This window comes from Falco naumanni, chromosome 2 (assembly GCF_017639655.2).
Source record: "Falco naumanni isolate bFalNau1 chromosome 2, bFalNau1.pat, whole genome shotgun sequence".
NCBI lineage: Eukaryota > Metazoa > Chordata > Aves > Falconiformes > Falconidae > Falco > Falco naumanni.
In genome coordinates, this window is record NC_054055.1 from 13,144,553 (window position 1) to 13,158,006 (window position 13,454).

The 13,454-nt window shown below is 33.3% G+C and overlaps 1 protein-coding gene across 6 annotated transcripts in view; it reads right to left on the minus strand.

Moving 5' to 3' along the window:
- Window positions 1–13,454, minus strand: part of NBEA (neurobeachin) — a 506,742-nt gene that overhangs the window by 338,750 nt on the left and 154,538 nt on the right. For all 6 annotated transcript variants that reach the window (XM_040584007.1, XM_040584004.1, XM_040584003.1 and 3 more), the window contains exons 14-17: window positions 5,660–5,739; window positions 4,866–4,928; window positions 4,660–4,757; window positions 2,649–2,741 (exon numbers count right to left, since the gene is read on the minus strand). In XM_040584007.1, the coding sequence (XP_040439941.1) occupies window positions 2,649–2,741; window positions 4,660–4,757; window positions 4,866–4,928; window positions 5,660–5,739 (334 nt within the window). The remainder of the gene's footprint in view (window positions 1–2,648; window positions 2,742–4,659; window positions 4,758–4,865; window positions 4,929–5,659; window positions 5,740–13,454) is intronic.

Here is a 13,454-nt window from a genome sequence, read left to right on the forward strand (position 1 = left end):
CATTTCCTTGTGTAGCCAAAATAATTAAATCCTGGAATAACATAAGTTCCAATGCAAAAGAAATAAAATCCTGAAAAAGTTATGACATTCCAAGTGACTGAAGTGATTTTTACAGCTAGGATCAAATACTACTCAAATCTTTAAAAGCAGAGAAAGCAGCTCTCATCAGTGAACTCCATCTGTCCTAAACCACTACTCTTTCAAAACTGGATATAACATTATAAATATATAGAGGACTTCTAAACTGCATAATTAAAATTATCTACCACTGTAATGAATATGAAATAATATTCAAAATAATTAATAATCTATATTAAAGCAGCAGAAAAACATGAAATAACAAAAAGTACAGCAAAATTTCTGTAAAATTTTATGCACTCAGAAGCTAAGAAACTCCCTTTTCACGATTACTGATTATAATAACACAGGTTTAAATTACATAGATTCATTCAAAAACTTTTGAAATTCATACATTGTATTATAATTTTCAAATAACCACAAAAGAGAGCCACAACAACTTACAACAGTGTGTACTCTTCTGTGCACAGAAGAGAGTTTTGTGAGTTACTTATGAGAAAAAAAGAAACAGCAACCTTATGAGCTATGATGTAGCACATGGAAGTGAAAATCCATTGGAAGGTTTAAATATGCAGATAAAACGCAAAAGCAAATAACAGATGATTTCAGTGGTGCTGTAGAAAGAATCAGAGATGGCATAGCACGAAAAAAAAGGATTTTGCCATCTATTAAGGTTAGACAAAGTAGTCTATCATCACATATCACAAAGGAAAATCAATTAAGTTATTCAGGCTCTCACCTAACACATTACTGGTCACTTCTAAGAATCAATTACCTCCACTCTATAGTTTATTCTGCGATGAATATATATGAACTACAGCAATGGTAATTGGTTTTGTACCTACATAAATATTGCATTGGTTCAGATTTCATAAATCACATTATAACATCTCTTTAAGCAATTCTGCTTTAGTGTATTAAAATACAATTCCTGTCTCCTGTACTGTGAAACAGAAATGTAAGTGCTGTATAATTTTATGTAGTTTATAATTTCACAATGCCTTAGAATTTCCTGTTGTTGACTACAGTTTTATCAAATCATGCATATGCACACATATGTACGTGCACAATTAGGCAAACTTCACAAACACTAGGTGTAAGATATGAAAATGGGGTGTGTGTGTGTGTGCATTTGTACATGCTGAAATCTACATAAAATGTGGATATTTACAGATGTTCAGAGGTCTGAAAATTTTTAAAAAAAACTTTGAAAGTTACACAGACTATTCAGGTGGATTTCAATTACTTCAATTACATGAAAAATGAAGTTAATTTTGTGCTATTTACTTTCACTCAACAATGGAAACTACACTGATCTATCCATAATTACAAGTAGATGCTAAGGAAGGACTGAAAAATGAAATTTCAGATTCTCAAAAATCTCATATTTTTTTTCTGTAATGTTCCACTGACAGAGTTTGCTACTTGATTTACCAGATAAATAAGAAGTATTTTAAACAAATGTATATATTTGGACACAATCAGGCTTTTGCACAAGTTGAACGTTCATCTGGCGTATTTTACTTAATCCAACTCCTATCAATGTGAATGATTTTCAGCGCCCTTGGAGATTCTTGAGTGGACTATCAATTTGCTTTATTAATTCCCAGAATACTATTAGGCTTTCTGGATCCCCAAAGAAAAATCCCATTTGGGAGCATATTCTCAGCTAACTGTCTCTCAATTATACAGTCATACTTTATTGATCTTACTGAGAAAAGCATGTCTAGCAATACCGCACTCTGGCTGCATTCCTAGCTCCTTTCTCTTCTAAGGAGGTTTTACATGATGAAGCCTCTTGTGAAGGACATGGCTAATTTTTATACTGCACAGTCTCCCACTGGAATATCATTTTGGGTTAACCCCAGCAGGAAGCTGAATACCATATGCAGAAGGGGAAAAGTGAGCAGCAGTAGGTTACAGAGCACTGCATGCTTCTTAATTCTTTCTTAACACAGAATATGGAAGATGAGACTAAGTACATCTATTTCACGAAACCAGTTATTTTACAATGTGAATATTTCTTGCCCACAGATATGTCCTTACCTCTTTTTTTTATAACCGTTTACTTAGTCTGTTTGCTTTTCTGAAACTTTCCCGTGTGAATAACATATTCTTCTATTTCTTTTTTCCCATCATTTCAAAGCTATTTTTAAAAGTACTGCTCTGAAACTTTTATTGCCATGACACTGAAAATTCTGGCAACGCATTTTTGATTATACTCATATGTTTCCTGTTATCCTTAGATGAACATGCAATAATCATTTATAATATGTAGTTTTGGAAAATGTTTTTCAATCGTTTAAAGACTTGAATTTCAGAATATCATATATTTGGCAGACAATCACTCTATCTTTTCAAACATCACAGTGGTAACAAGTTAACTGGAAAATTAATCTTAACCCAATATATAAAGCTATCTCTGTGTGCAAATTATTGACCAGAAAAGCTAACAATTTTATTTTAAGTAATTTCTGAAGACTGTCAAAGAATATACAGTAATAATGAAAAACAAGGGAAGAATTGTGAACTTAAGTACATCACTATAAAAATTTAAAAACTACACTTACTTATGACCCAAGTGTTTAAGAAAATATCCAAGGACCTTCAAAGCTTGCACCCATATACTCTCACTTTTGGAAGCCAACAACTTATAAATTACTCTAAAAAAGAAAAATAAATTCAACAAGTTTTTCAGTTTATAACTAAATACCACATATAGCAATTGTATTTCACTGAACTATGATATTTCTTAATAAATAAAACTACAGAAATAGTAAGCTACACAAAATGGAATGGTATACTAAAAGCACCAAGCACAGCATAAGAACTTGATTGTGAATTCTTTAGGTAACAGAAATGATGTCTTTTGGTTCAGTTCAATGTTTTTTAACAGAAAGCTACCTTGGAGCAATCAAAGACAGTCTGAGCAGATGTAGCTTAAGACGAAGGAAGCAGACTGGAGCACATAAGGTCACATCCTGGAGTTTCCTGGAGTACCTCGATGCTACTGAAAAACTTTTCATTTTGGAAAACCCTACTCAGTATCCTTTCTACACAGGACAGGGTACCTGCATTTCACCACAGGATGTTTATACTGAAGTCTCATATGTTAAAAGTAAAATATGGCAGTATGTTACACAAAACCCCATATACACATGCCTATGAAGCTGTATCCTCATTGCATCAAATCTGAAGTAAAAAAACCCCAACACCATCTTTTTTTAAATCTTGGATAAAAAAAGGCCTCAACATTTAACTAATTTACTTTATTCCTTATTTAATTAATATGATTGGCTTAAGCACAAACTCTACAGTCTTTCACAAAAGTAATCACCCTTGATTTGAAGGCACCAAGAGACAGAAAACATTGCTCTTTCCTGGACTATTCTTCAACAAATTTTGAAATTTATATTTTAGTTTCCCATTTGAATCAGCTGAGCTTCAGCTTTTAGCCATTCTTTTTAGTCTTTCTTCACTAAGGAGCACTTCAGCAGACAATATCTCTCTTTTTTGAAAAGAATGATGCATTACTAAACAACATCTGAGGCTTTTGTCCTCTGATAACCTAAGCAGATGAACCCCTAATTCTATGTAAGACATTTTTTTTTGAATACTTAAATGTTGCAGTACTGTGCATTCTATCCACTTTTTTGACACAGACTTTTGAACACACAGACTGCATCATCAAGCAGTTTTAACACTGGTGCCACAAATGTTACATAAAGATGTCTTAAATCCTCTCAGTCAGTCTGACCCTTATTTGAAAGGTGTCAAGAATAGAATTTAGTTGGAATATAGACAATTATAAACAGAAAACAAAGTCCTAACCCTGAGTACAACGAGTCTTTCCTTAAACTAGCATTGTCATTCAGTTTTAAGTACAAGTATTTCTGTGAAGATCTTAGTATTTTGGCAGAAAGGAGCTTGAATTTATCAGGTAGGTTATTTTCACCCTATTTTGCAAGCCCCTTGTATTTTCCCAAGTATTTTCAGAACATCACAAAATAAAATTCTATATTAAATATTAAATTATTAACATGAAAATTATTCATGTCTGAAAAAAAAAGAATTAGGCATAAGAAAAAAACAACACTGCCTTCCTGGCAATTAACAGTTATTAGTTTTACTGTCAGCTTAACATATCAATTCCACAGATAGTTTTTTGCTCTTTTCAGAGAGAATTTGAGAGGTTAGCACATGGTTTCTCTTGTTTTCCTCTTCTTCCCTCCAGATTACATTAAACATCTGAAGATGGACTATTCAAAATTATTCTGAGATAGATACTTGGCTTTTTGATACATCTTGTTAACTACATATTCTATTTGAGATTGAGAAGTAAGTACAACAGTACATTTACCTTCAAATATCATAATAATAATAATCCTAAGTGGAAATTTTTTTCCTCCAAGCTATCAAACCCACTCTGTTTTTGAAAAAACAAACAAACAAACAAATAGCCTAAATTAATAAAATTGTAGTTTGAAAGATCAGCAACTGTGATATTTATGTGAAAAAAGCAATCTGGAAAGTGATGATACTGGAACTACTTTTAAGATATTTTCTCACTTCACTTCTTACCGTATCCCATTTCTCTGATCAAAGGCAGGTATCATGGATGCTGGATGTTCGGACATTAGTGCCACTAGCAGCTGCAGCACATCATGAATATTTTCATCCTGTATGACAAGCATCAATGTTATTCTACAAACTAACCTCAACAGCAGGCTTCCCATAGAGCTGGTATAGTTAGTTACAGTAAAAGACAGGCAATTACAAAAATGTACCTCATGCATTGTTAATAAGTAATTTAATATGCTCTGCAGTTCATCTTCTTTCACTCCTCGATCCTAAAACAAACAAACAAACAAAATAGGAGGGGCATTATTCAGAGAAAATACATTCTTACACATTCTTTAAGTTTGACTTAAGAAAAACTTGGACCAAGTCAAATAATCCTACATTTTTTTCTACTTAAACTGAAAAGACAAAATTCTCTCTTTCTTTTCATTGTTTTGCCTTACCACATTGCCAATTCAAAACAGTATGAAGTCAGAAACCAGAAGAAATAAGCCAGGCCAGAAAATACCAGTTTTCAGTCTGGTCTCAAATGGCAGATTATACCTCAAAGACTACTGTTCAGCTGTTACAGAGTAACAGAATGAGTCCTAGACCATTTCAACCAATGGTAGAACAACAACAACAACAACAAAAAAAGGGATAAAGCAATAACTAACTTAACTGCCATTACCTTTTTTATTTAACCAATCAAGCAACTATCTGTTATCACAAAAGAAAAGAAACAAAAACCCAAACAAAATACCTGAAAGTTTCTGTATTGTTATATACTGTTTTTGCAAGTACCATTAATAAAATATATATGGCATAGTTTGGTGAGGTTAATAAGAAATATTGTACGGATTTACAACCTCCATGGTGATTAGAAGTATGTGCATGAACACTAAACCTAACCAGAAACAGATACAATACCTGACAAGTACTACATATTTATAATATGAAAGGTCCTATTTCATGTATATAACAGATCTCATTGTTTTACTTCTGAAATATACTGTTTTACCTTCAATATAAGTTGTTTCAAAAACAGAAGCATAAATGCCCTTAGTGATATGATTTCTTTCTGTGAGGGTCGAGGACCATCTGGAAAAAGCAAAGTAAACCACTTTTAAATATAAACTAATTCCTTTAATGACTGTCGCTTCTTAAGGAAATCACAGTTCTTACAACATATTAAGTATTCTATTCATTATATAAAAGTTCACATTTGCAAATCATATAATTTATAACCTTTCAGAATCATAATTTACAACACCAATATACGTAAGTGATGTTTCATTTGGAAAAAAAAAAGAAATCCACACAGACACAGGAAGATAAAAGGTAGTAATCAGGTCTAGACTCACACAACTAAATTAAAGTATATTTTCTGTAGGTGTCTTCATATGACCCAGGAGTTTAAAATCCCAATAAAAGCAACTACTCGCTTTATTGACTAGATCTACTCAACTGACCCAATGTCAGTGCCCAATTCAGTATAAAAAATATTAGTTCTATTGACTACGCTGAGTTGAACTCCACTGAAAACAAAGGGAGTTTAAACACTTACTACAGGCTACACTGTGGATATGTAAACTTAAAAGGGTCAGAATACAAAGTTGAATCTCACCTAAAATATGGGATAACAACTTGGAATAACCAAGCTACTATGTTAAATACCATCTGAATGAAAACCAACAGAGAAAGGATTAATGAATATTAGCAGTGGCCATTAATCTGTAGCAGAAATTGAAGCTATTTAACCAAACAAAACTACCACCTGAAGAAAATATTAAACTAGCAAAAAAAAATAAAAATCTGTATTCTATAATACTTTAAACAATTGTGCTTAAAGAAGTACATTAGGAAAACAAAAGTATCTAAAAAATTGAATAAGAAACAGAAACAGAGCCTGAACAACTATATTCACATGAAACTTGCTCTATTGTACTTTTCATTCTCCCCTTTCAATAGTTAAGGATGAACTGGAAATTCCTTTGTTAAGTTTCTACTTTTCAAACAATGTGTGTCATAGCTAATCTTAAATATCGCACAGTGAAAATAAGTGCAGCCGTATTTATCTTTTCATCAACCATTTCATCTTATGCTTATACACACATATCAAAGCTTAGTAAGAATCTCTCAGCATTATTACCAATCCAGATAATGCAGCTTCGTAATGAAGGTTTTTTAATAGTCTCCAGTGCCACTCTTCGAAGTGAAGCCACTGCTGTAAACACATTAATTCAAGTTTGCAACAAGGAAAAACCTGAAGGTAAGTTACATTTGTTTGACTAGCAGGAACAAAACCAGTCATTACTCTCTCAAATTTTTTTCCCTGTTTAGAAGTGCAGAGAGAAGAACTGCATACTTTTTAGAAAGAAGCAAATAAATTTAAACCTCTCCCTGCTTCTACGTGTAAAAGCAGTAAAGAATATTGTTGTAAAAAATCTGTCACATAGACTTTAAAAGTAGAAGAATAGTTTTATACCCATTCATTCTAACGGCACCATGAAACTTCTATTTCCCATTGTAAAAATAGAAGTTGAATTTTTTGGTACTAGATGTGACTACATTAAGTATTGCATGTGTTTTTATGGCAATGGCATGCTTCTAGCTAGCAGCTATTTCTTTTTCCCTAATTCAGATGCAGATTCAGCTCCTTTAACTGTATCGCAGAAATCTGTTTCTTTGCATATCTTCTTCCCTCCTACTCCTTATGGGGATTCAGTATCAGGCAATATCTGAAAACCAGGTCCAAAAACTGAGGCATTTTGTCTTTTCTGGAAGACTAATTATAGAAACACAAAACAGAACACTAAAGCAATAGGGAGCTCTGCAAAGTGTTTCTGTAACAGAAATTTTAAGGAGGGATATAAAAAGAAGATATTCCAAAATGACTGGGAACCTGTTCAAAGATACTCAAGTTTCATACTTCTTATTCACATACCCACTAGTTCCTCTGGAATTATGTGAGAACCCTGGAAAGGGTTCTTCAACACATAGAAGATACTAAAGCAGTTGTTTGCAGGTTATATGCCAAGTAGGCAAAACAATGTTTTTTCCTTTGGTCTTCCAGTACGATTTATTCCTTGTATTTTGGTTGTGCCTTGAAGCTTGATGGCATTAGAATCAGAAAAAGGGGACAGCTTCTACCCAAAAGACCTTATCAGTTCAAAAAATTAAAAGCGGACTGGAAGAGAAAAATAAGAGAGGCTGGAGAAACTGGAGGCTGTGTAACAGTAGACAGGTACAAAGAAAGGAAGAAAGAACTGCAGCAATAATAATGCAACAGTCATCTGATACAGACTGAATAGAATTAATTAATCTGGGAAGTTGTAAAGCTACATAAAATGTTTTGCCATTATAACTGTTATGTCACACACTTTTTGGCTTCATTACTATTTGAAGATTTATTTAAAAAATGCCTTATTGACCAATGGTATAATTTATGCTCTAATTAAAGAATATACATTATACACATATATACTGAGGTAGAGAGAGACAAGTAGATCTGGTTTTTAATTCAAACACTGAAAAGTATTTTAATTTTAATTAAATTTTTAAATGTCCATTAATCTTTGTGCCCATCACTGGATATACACAATTCGGTGTCACCGTCACTCAGAAACTGACAAACAGCACTGCTAAAGTAAAACCAAACTCAAATCAACAACAAAGGTAATCCTTTTAAGATCTGGTACAGGAACCATAAGTCCCTAATACAAAATTCTTGTTAATTGGCAAAGAGAAAGGATGTCTTCTTTATCCCACACTAGGATGAGTCATCAAATTATTTCTTGCTTTTAGATTTTTTTGTGTATGTATTTATTGCAGATAGCACATGATTTACATCATATTTTTTTAATATACACTCATAATGGGAGTTAGCCAGCTTTATCCAGACAAAAATAAGTTGAAAAAATGTATCCAATTCAGCCTTGCAGCACAGACCAATTATAGGGGCATAAACCAGAATTAATTAAGAGCAAATAGGTAAACATATTCATACAGTAGAGTACAATCAGTACTGGTGTAAAAAAGCTGATTGGGAGCTTTGAATAACAAAAATAATGATTCCTAATCCTGCCTTTGGAAATAAAATAATGTGTTAGCAGTTCAACAAGCAACCAAATGCTACATTCTTTCATCTGGCTTTATTATATGTGAAGAGCATGATTTTTCAACTACTTAAATTAATAAAACATGATACAGCTAGCAGAATCTGATCTCCACACATGCATAAATAACATCGCATGTTATGTGGATCACAGAAAGACCGACTTTTTCTTACCATTGCAAAGCAAATGAGAACTGAGTTCCACTCTAACCCAGCCCCTGGACTGTGCAACTTCTATCCACAAAAAGAAAAAAAGTACTTACTTTCTCCTTATAATAAATTTCATAATTGACTCTATTCTAGCTTATGTTAAAAAATACTGGACATTAAAAATGGTCTTGAAAACTCTATTTAACACGAGTTAACTTGTCATTAACAACTATGTGTTCTTTAGGAGGAGCCAAGCCACTGCTCATAAAGGTCCCTTCAGATTAAGAGTTGGGAAACATGCAGGAAACACTAGAAGAGAAAAAGACATGCTTGGCCAACAGCTCAAAAATGAACTACACTACTCAGTAGCCTGGAATTAAAATGCATATTTCTCTCATACAAAAATGAAGTTGCAAGTATTTCATAGGGATGCCCCACAACAGGGCCCAAAATTACAATTTAGCACAAAACATTTCTGAGAGTTCTTAACACTGAGTATCCTAAGTTGTTCTGTTGGGTTTTTTTTAAGCAAAAAACCTTCACAATAGCTTATTTTTTTGTTATTGCCTTCATTCTATGCTTTCTCATTAGTGCTCTACTGTCAGTCCATCATTACTGTCAGAGAATGCCATGCAGTTGGTAAGTAATTCAAATGAAGATTTTTCAAGGCATAAATATCATGGTGGGCTCTAATGAGTTTTCTCTCTTCAATTTGCAGAAATTGTACATCAAATTAATTCAGCAACATGGGGAACTTTTTTAAAAAGTGCATAAACATATTTTTTCTTTAATAAGGTGAATAAATATATTAATCTAACTGTTAGTAGACATCCAAAGATGAAAATAAAAGTGTGTTTAAATTTCTCTCTGTTGCTTTGATATTAAAAATATGTGTGTTTTGCTCCTTCTGAGAGACAATCACACTTTGGCTTTCCTTTAAATATCAGTCTAGTATATATTTTGAAAAGATGAAACATCAGAGAAGAACAAAGACTGGTAACATAATGTTAAGACATCTCTTGCAGCCTGAAGTATTATCACTGAAATGCACCATCTACCACAGCAAGATAGAGTTACATCTCTCCCAACTTATCCTCTTATTCATTCCCTAAATCTACACAAGGAAATAATAACAGAAAGAAGTAATATAATATTAAATATTTTTTACTCAATTGCCTGCTTTGCTCTGTCTTTAGATGCTTCAACTGTTGGGCAACGGTATGATATTCTCCTGCCTTTACAATTATTCTATATGATTTAACAAAATGTTAAAGGCACGCATATGACAAATCAAGTGAACAGCTATAAACATAGTTCAAGTGTAAAATGTAAAAGATAATAAAGTTTAGAGGTTCTTTCCTGTGGAAATTGGTTTGACTTTGTCTTCTCTTCCTGACATAAGACTTATTTCATTATTTTATTTAAGTAATATTACTTTTAATATGGTCTTAAGAAAACACAAGACACTTTTGTCCTGCCACCTATTTATAACTGGTAATTTAAAACATACACAAATACAACACAAAAAAAGAAAGTAAAACTCATAATTTTAAACAGAAACCTTGCCTCCATTATGTGGATCTGCATCTAAAACGTAAAACCTACTAAGAATAATTACCAAGCAAGCCTATAAATACACATTTTGAAAAAGCGTTTATAATACTGCAAAGAAAACAAAACCATATGAATTTAGTATTCTGAATCCAGTAAGAAATACCAGTTTGAAACAGGAAACCAATAATGAAAGAGAAGACACAAACTCAAATTTGAAAGAAATATTTGAGCCTTTTAATTAATTAAAAAACATTTACACCTCCTATTTCATAAGCTGATTACCAGTAGAAGCCATTGGGAAGCTTTCATTTCTTAACAAAACAGCATTAGCCAAATGGAAGCTCAAATATTGAGCCACTTTGGCTTCAAACAAAGTATACTAAACTGTCAGTACAGAAAACTCACCCACTTTGTGCTTTATTAAAGCAGGGTAAGGCAATAAAACCTTGAGGCAGAGTAACTGTCTGCAAGTAATAGTAAATCAAACTAACATCAAAAAGTGTTTCAATATCTCTGCATAAAAAATGATAAGCTTGGAAGACAAAAAAGCATCACACTACTAAAATGTCTGCGTGAGTAAGCTTACTTTCTAATAAGACAGCATATTATTTGAAGGCACTATAACACATCCAGTCAAATTTTGGATATTGGAAAGATTTCCATTACAGTGGTCTTCAGATCTGAAAAGTTTCATGTCAAGTTAGCTTAGAGTTTCAGTTGCCTGTGATAAGGGAATATCCTACTACATTTTCTCACGTTATGACATTTTTCTGTCTCTTACAGTAAAATTACTGTTCCTAGACATTGGGTCCTGTTCTTTCATTTTGAAATATCATATGCTACTTTAAAGGCAGTAACTCTAATTTTCACATAGTTGTATTTTTACAGGGTAAGCGTCTCACATTTACAAACTTCTTTTTACACATTATTCTACATTTTAACAAATAATAAACTTGCTGGCTACATGTGGCATTAGTGGCTCTATGCAGGCTAATAAAAATCAACACAAAATGAAAATCCTAGAACAGTTAACTTTTTTTAAATATTATATGAGTTGCTGAAAACAGAGGTGGAAAGAAAAAAGCACTAAGTGTATTAACTACAGCTACTTGTATTCTAAAATTGTAAGCCTGAATCAGCCAGACTTGCACATCACATTGGCAGATTGCACTTAATGTTAAAAGAGAAAGCATCTGGTGAAGAGAAGTAATGTAATATCCAGGTGATTAAACATTTTGAACAGCTTTCAGGAATTTTATCAATTCAAAGTAATTAATGTGAATTTGATAAAAAAACCACCCTAATATGAAATGAATATAAAATTAAATTTAGCAACCCATCACCTCAGCAATTATTATATTTCCACAGCCATCTGTCTGCAAATCACCACCATTATTACAACTGTATCAGTCAGAAGCTGAAGCTACCTGTGAAATGATAGCCAAAAAATTCCTAGTGCTGATTTGCATGGAGAAAACTCCCTAGCTGTGCTGAATTTGCATGTCCATTGCTATGTCAATGATTTTCTTCCACGGTAAGCTGTCATTCTTCAACTCAACCCAAGGAAAGCCATTTTTACAGACAGGAAAGAGAATACTTTCTTGTATCAATTATATGGGGCTTTCTGCAGTCCAAGCAAGAGGAAGGAAGAGGATAAAGAACAAGGAAGAAAGTTGAGATTTACCTTTACAGAAGTAAAGTATATCTATAAATCTAACTAAAGAAAAAATAGGAGAAAATTCAGGTAGCGTGAATAATATGTATTTTGAAAATGCGCATGGCCTCACAGCTTATCAAATGCCTTCCTAACTACTGTATGAAAGCCTTAGGAATTGTGATTGTTGTGTCATAGTGCCACACAAAACAACCAGTAATTTGCACTATCTGACTACCTTTCAGGGACCTACCTGGTTGCCCTCCCAAGAAAAACAGAATATTGTCTGGAACTGACACAAATGAGAAGACAATGTACTATATTCTTAAAATAGGTAAGGATGTAAGAAAAGGTAGGGAAGTAATACAGCCATACCTTTGCTAATTTAGAGTTAACTGATTCACTTCTTATTCCTAATTTTGTGTCCCTGTGTACCCCATGCCTTTTCTTCAGATTTTGGTGAATACATTATATAGGGGCTTTTTAGTTATTCAACTGGCATTACACATACAAGTACTCCCAAAATACAACTAACTGCAGAGAGGCAGATCTGGGCAAGATAAAAACAAGCCATACCTCCTACAGAAAGAAATGTCACACTGTTTCCACAAAAGAGCAAGCTTAGCCAGAGGGAAGCCTGTAACATGCAATATATTTTCAAAATGTTGTTAGGTACTAGTATTGTGACACAGAAGTACAGGCATTCTTTAATTAAAAACAACAAGAAGAAAACACACACACACAAAACCCTAAAAAACAAAGCCCCAAAAGAATTACAGCAATAACTTCACCTTCCAACAGCTGGAACAGTCACAAATATAATGTTCATATTATAGGCTGCTCAGCTGAGTTTTTAACACCTTAATTCCTCACTGAGTTTAGAGACGGTTAACTTGCCTGATTCTGATGGTAAAATTGCACCTATGCAGCATGACAATGCAACCCTCAACAAAGTAGAGGTCTGAAAGCATGATGCTGGATAAAGTCATTCCCAGAGCAGGATTCAGCTCATCCTAATTTCAGTTACCTACAGCTGCCAACATGTGAGACCAGTTTCACCTTCCATGGAAGTCAACAGAGATCTAATCAACACAGCCAATGCAGAATAGAAAGGAACTACCTTTCAAACTAAAAATAGTTCTCAAGGCTCTGTTAACTAAAGGTAGGACACAGTTTCCTAAACATACTTATCAGTGACATTTGACATGCCATAAGGCATCTGAAATACCTACACAGAACAAGCAGATTTGACACAGGATGCAAAGGACACCTGCATCCTGAAAGGCAAGTGAGATGACCCACAGAGGCTAAAATGATGCTAGAAAAACCCATATACAGGCT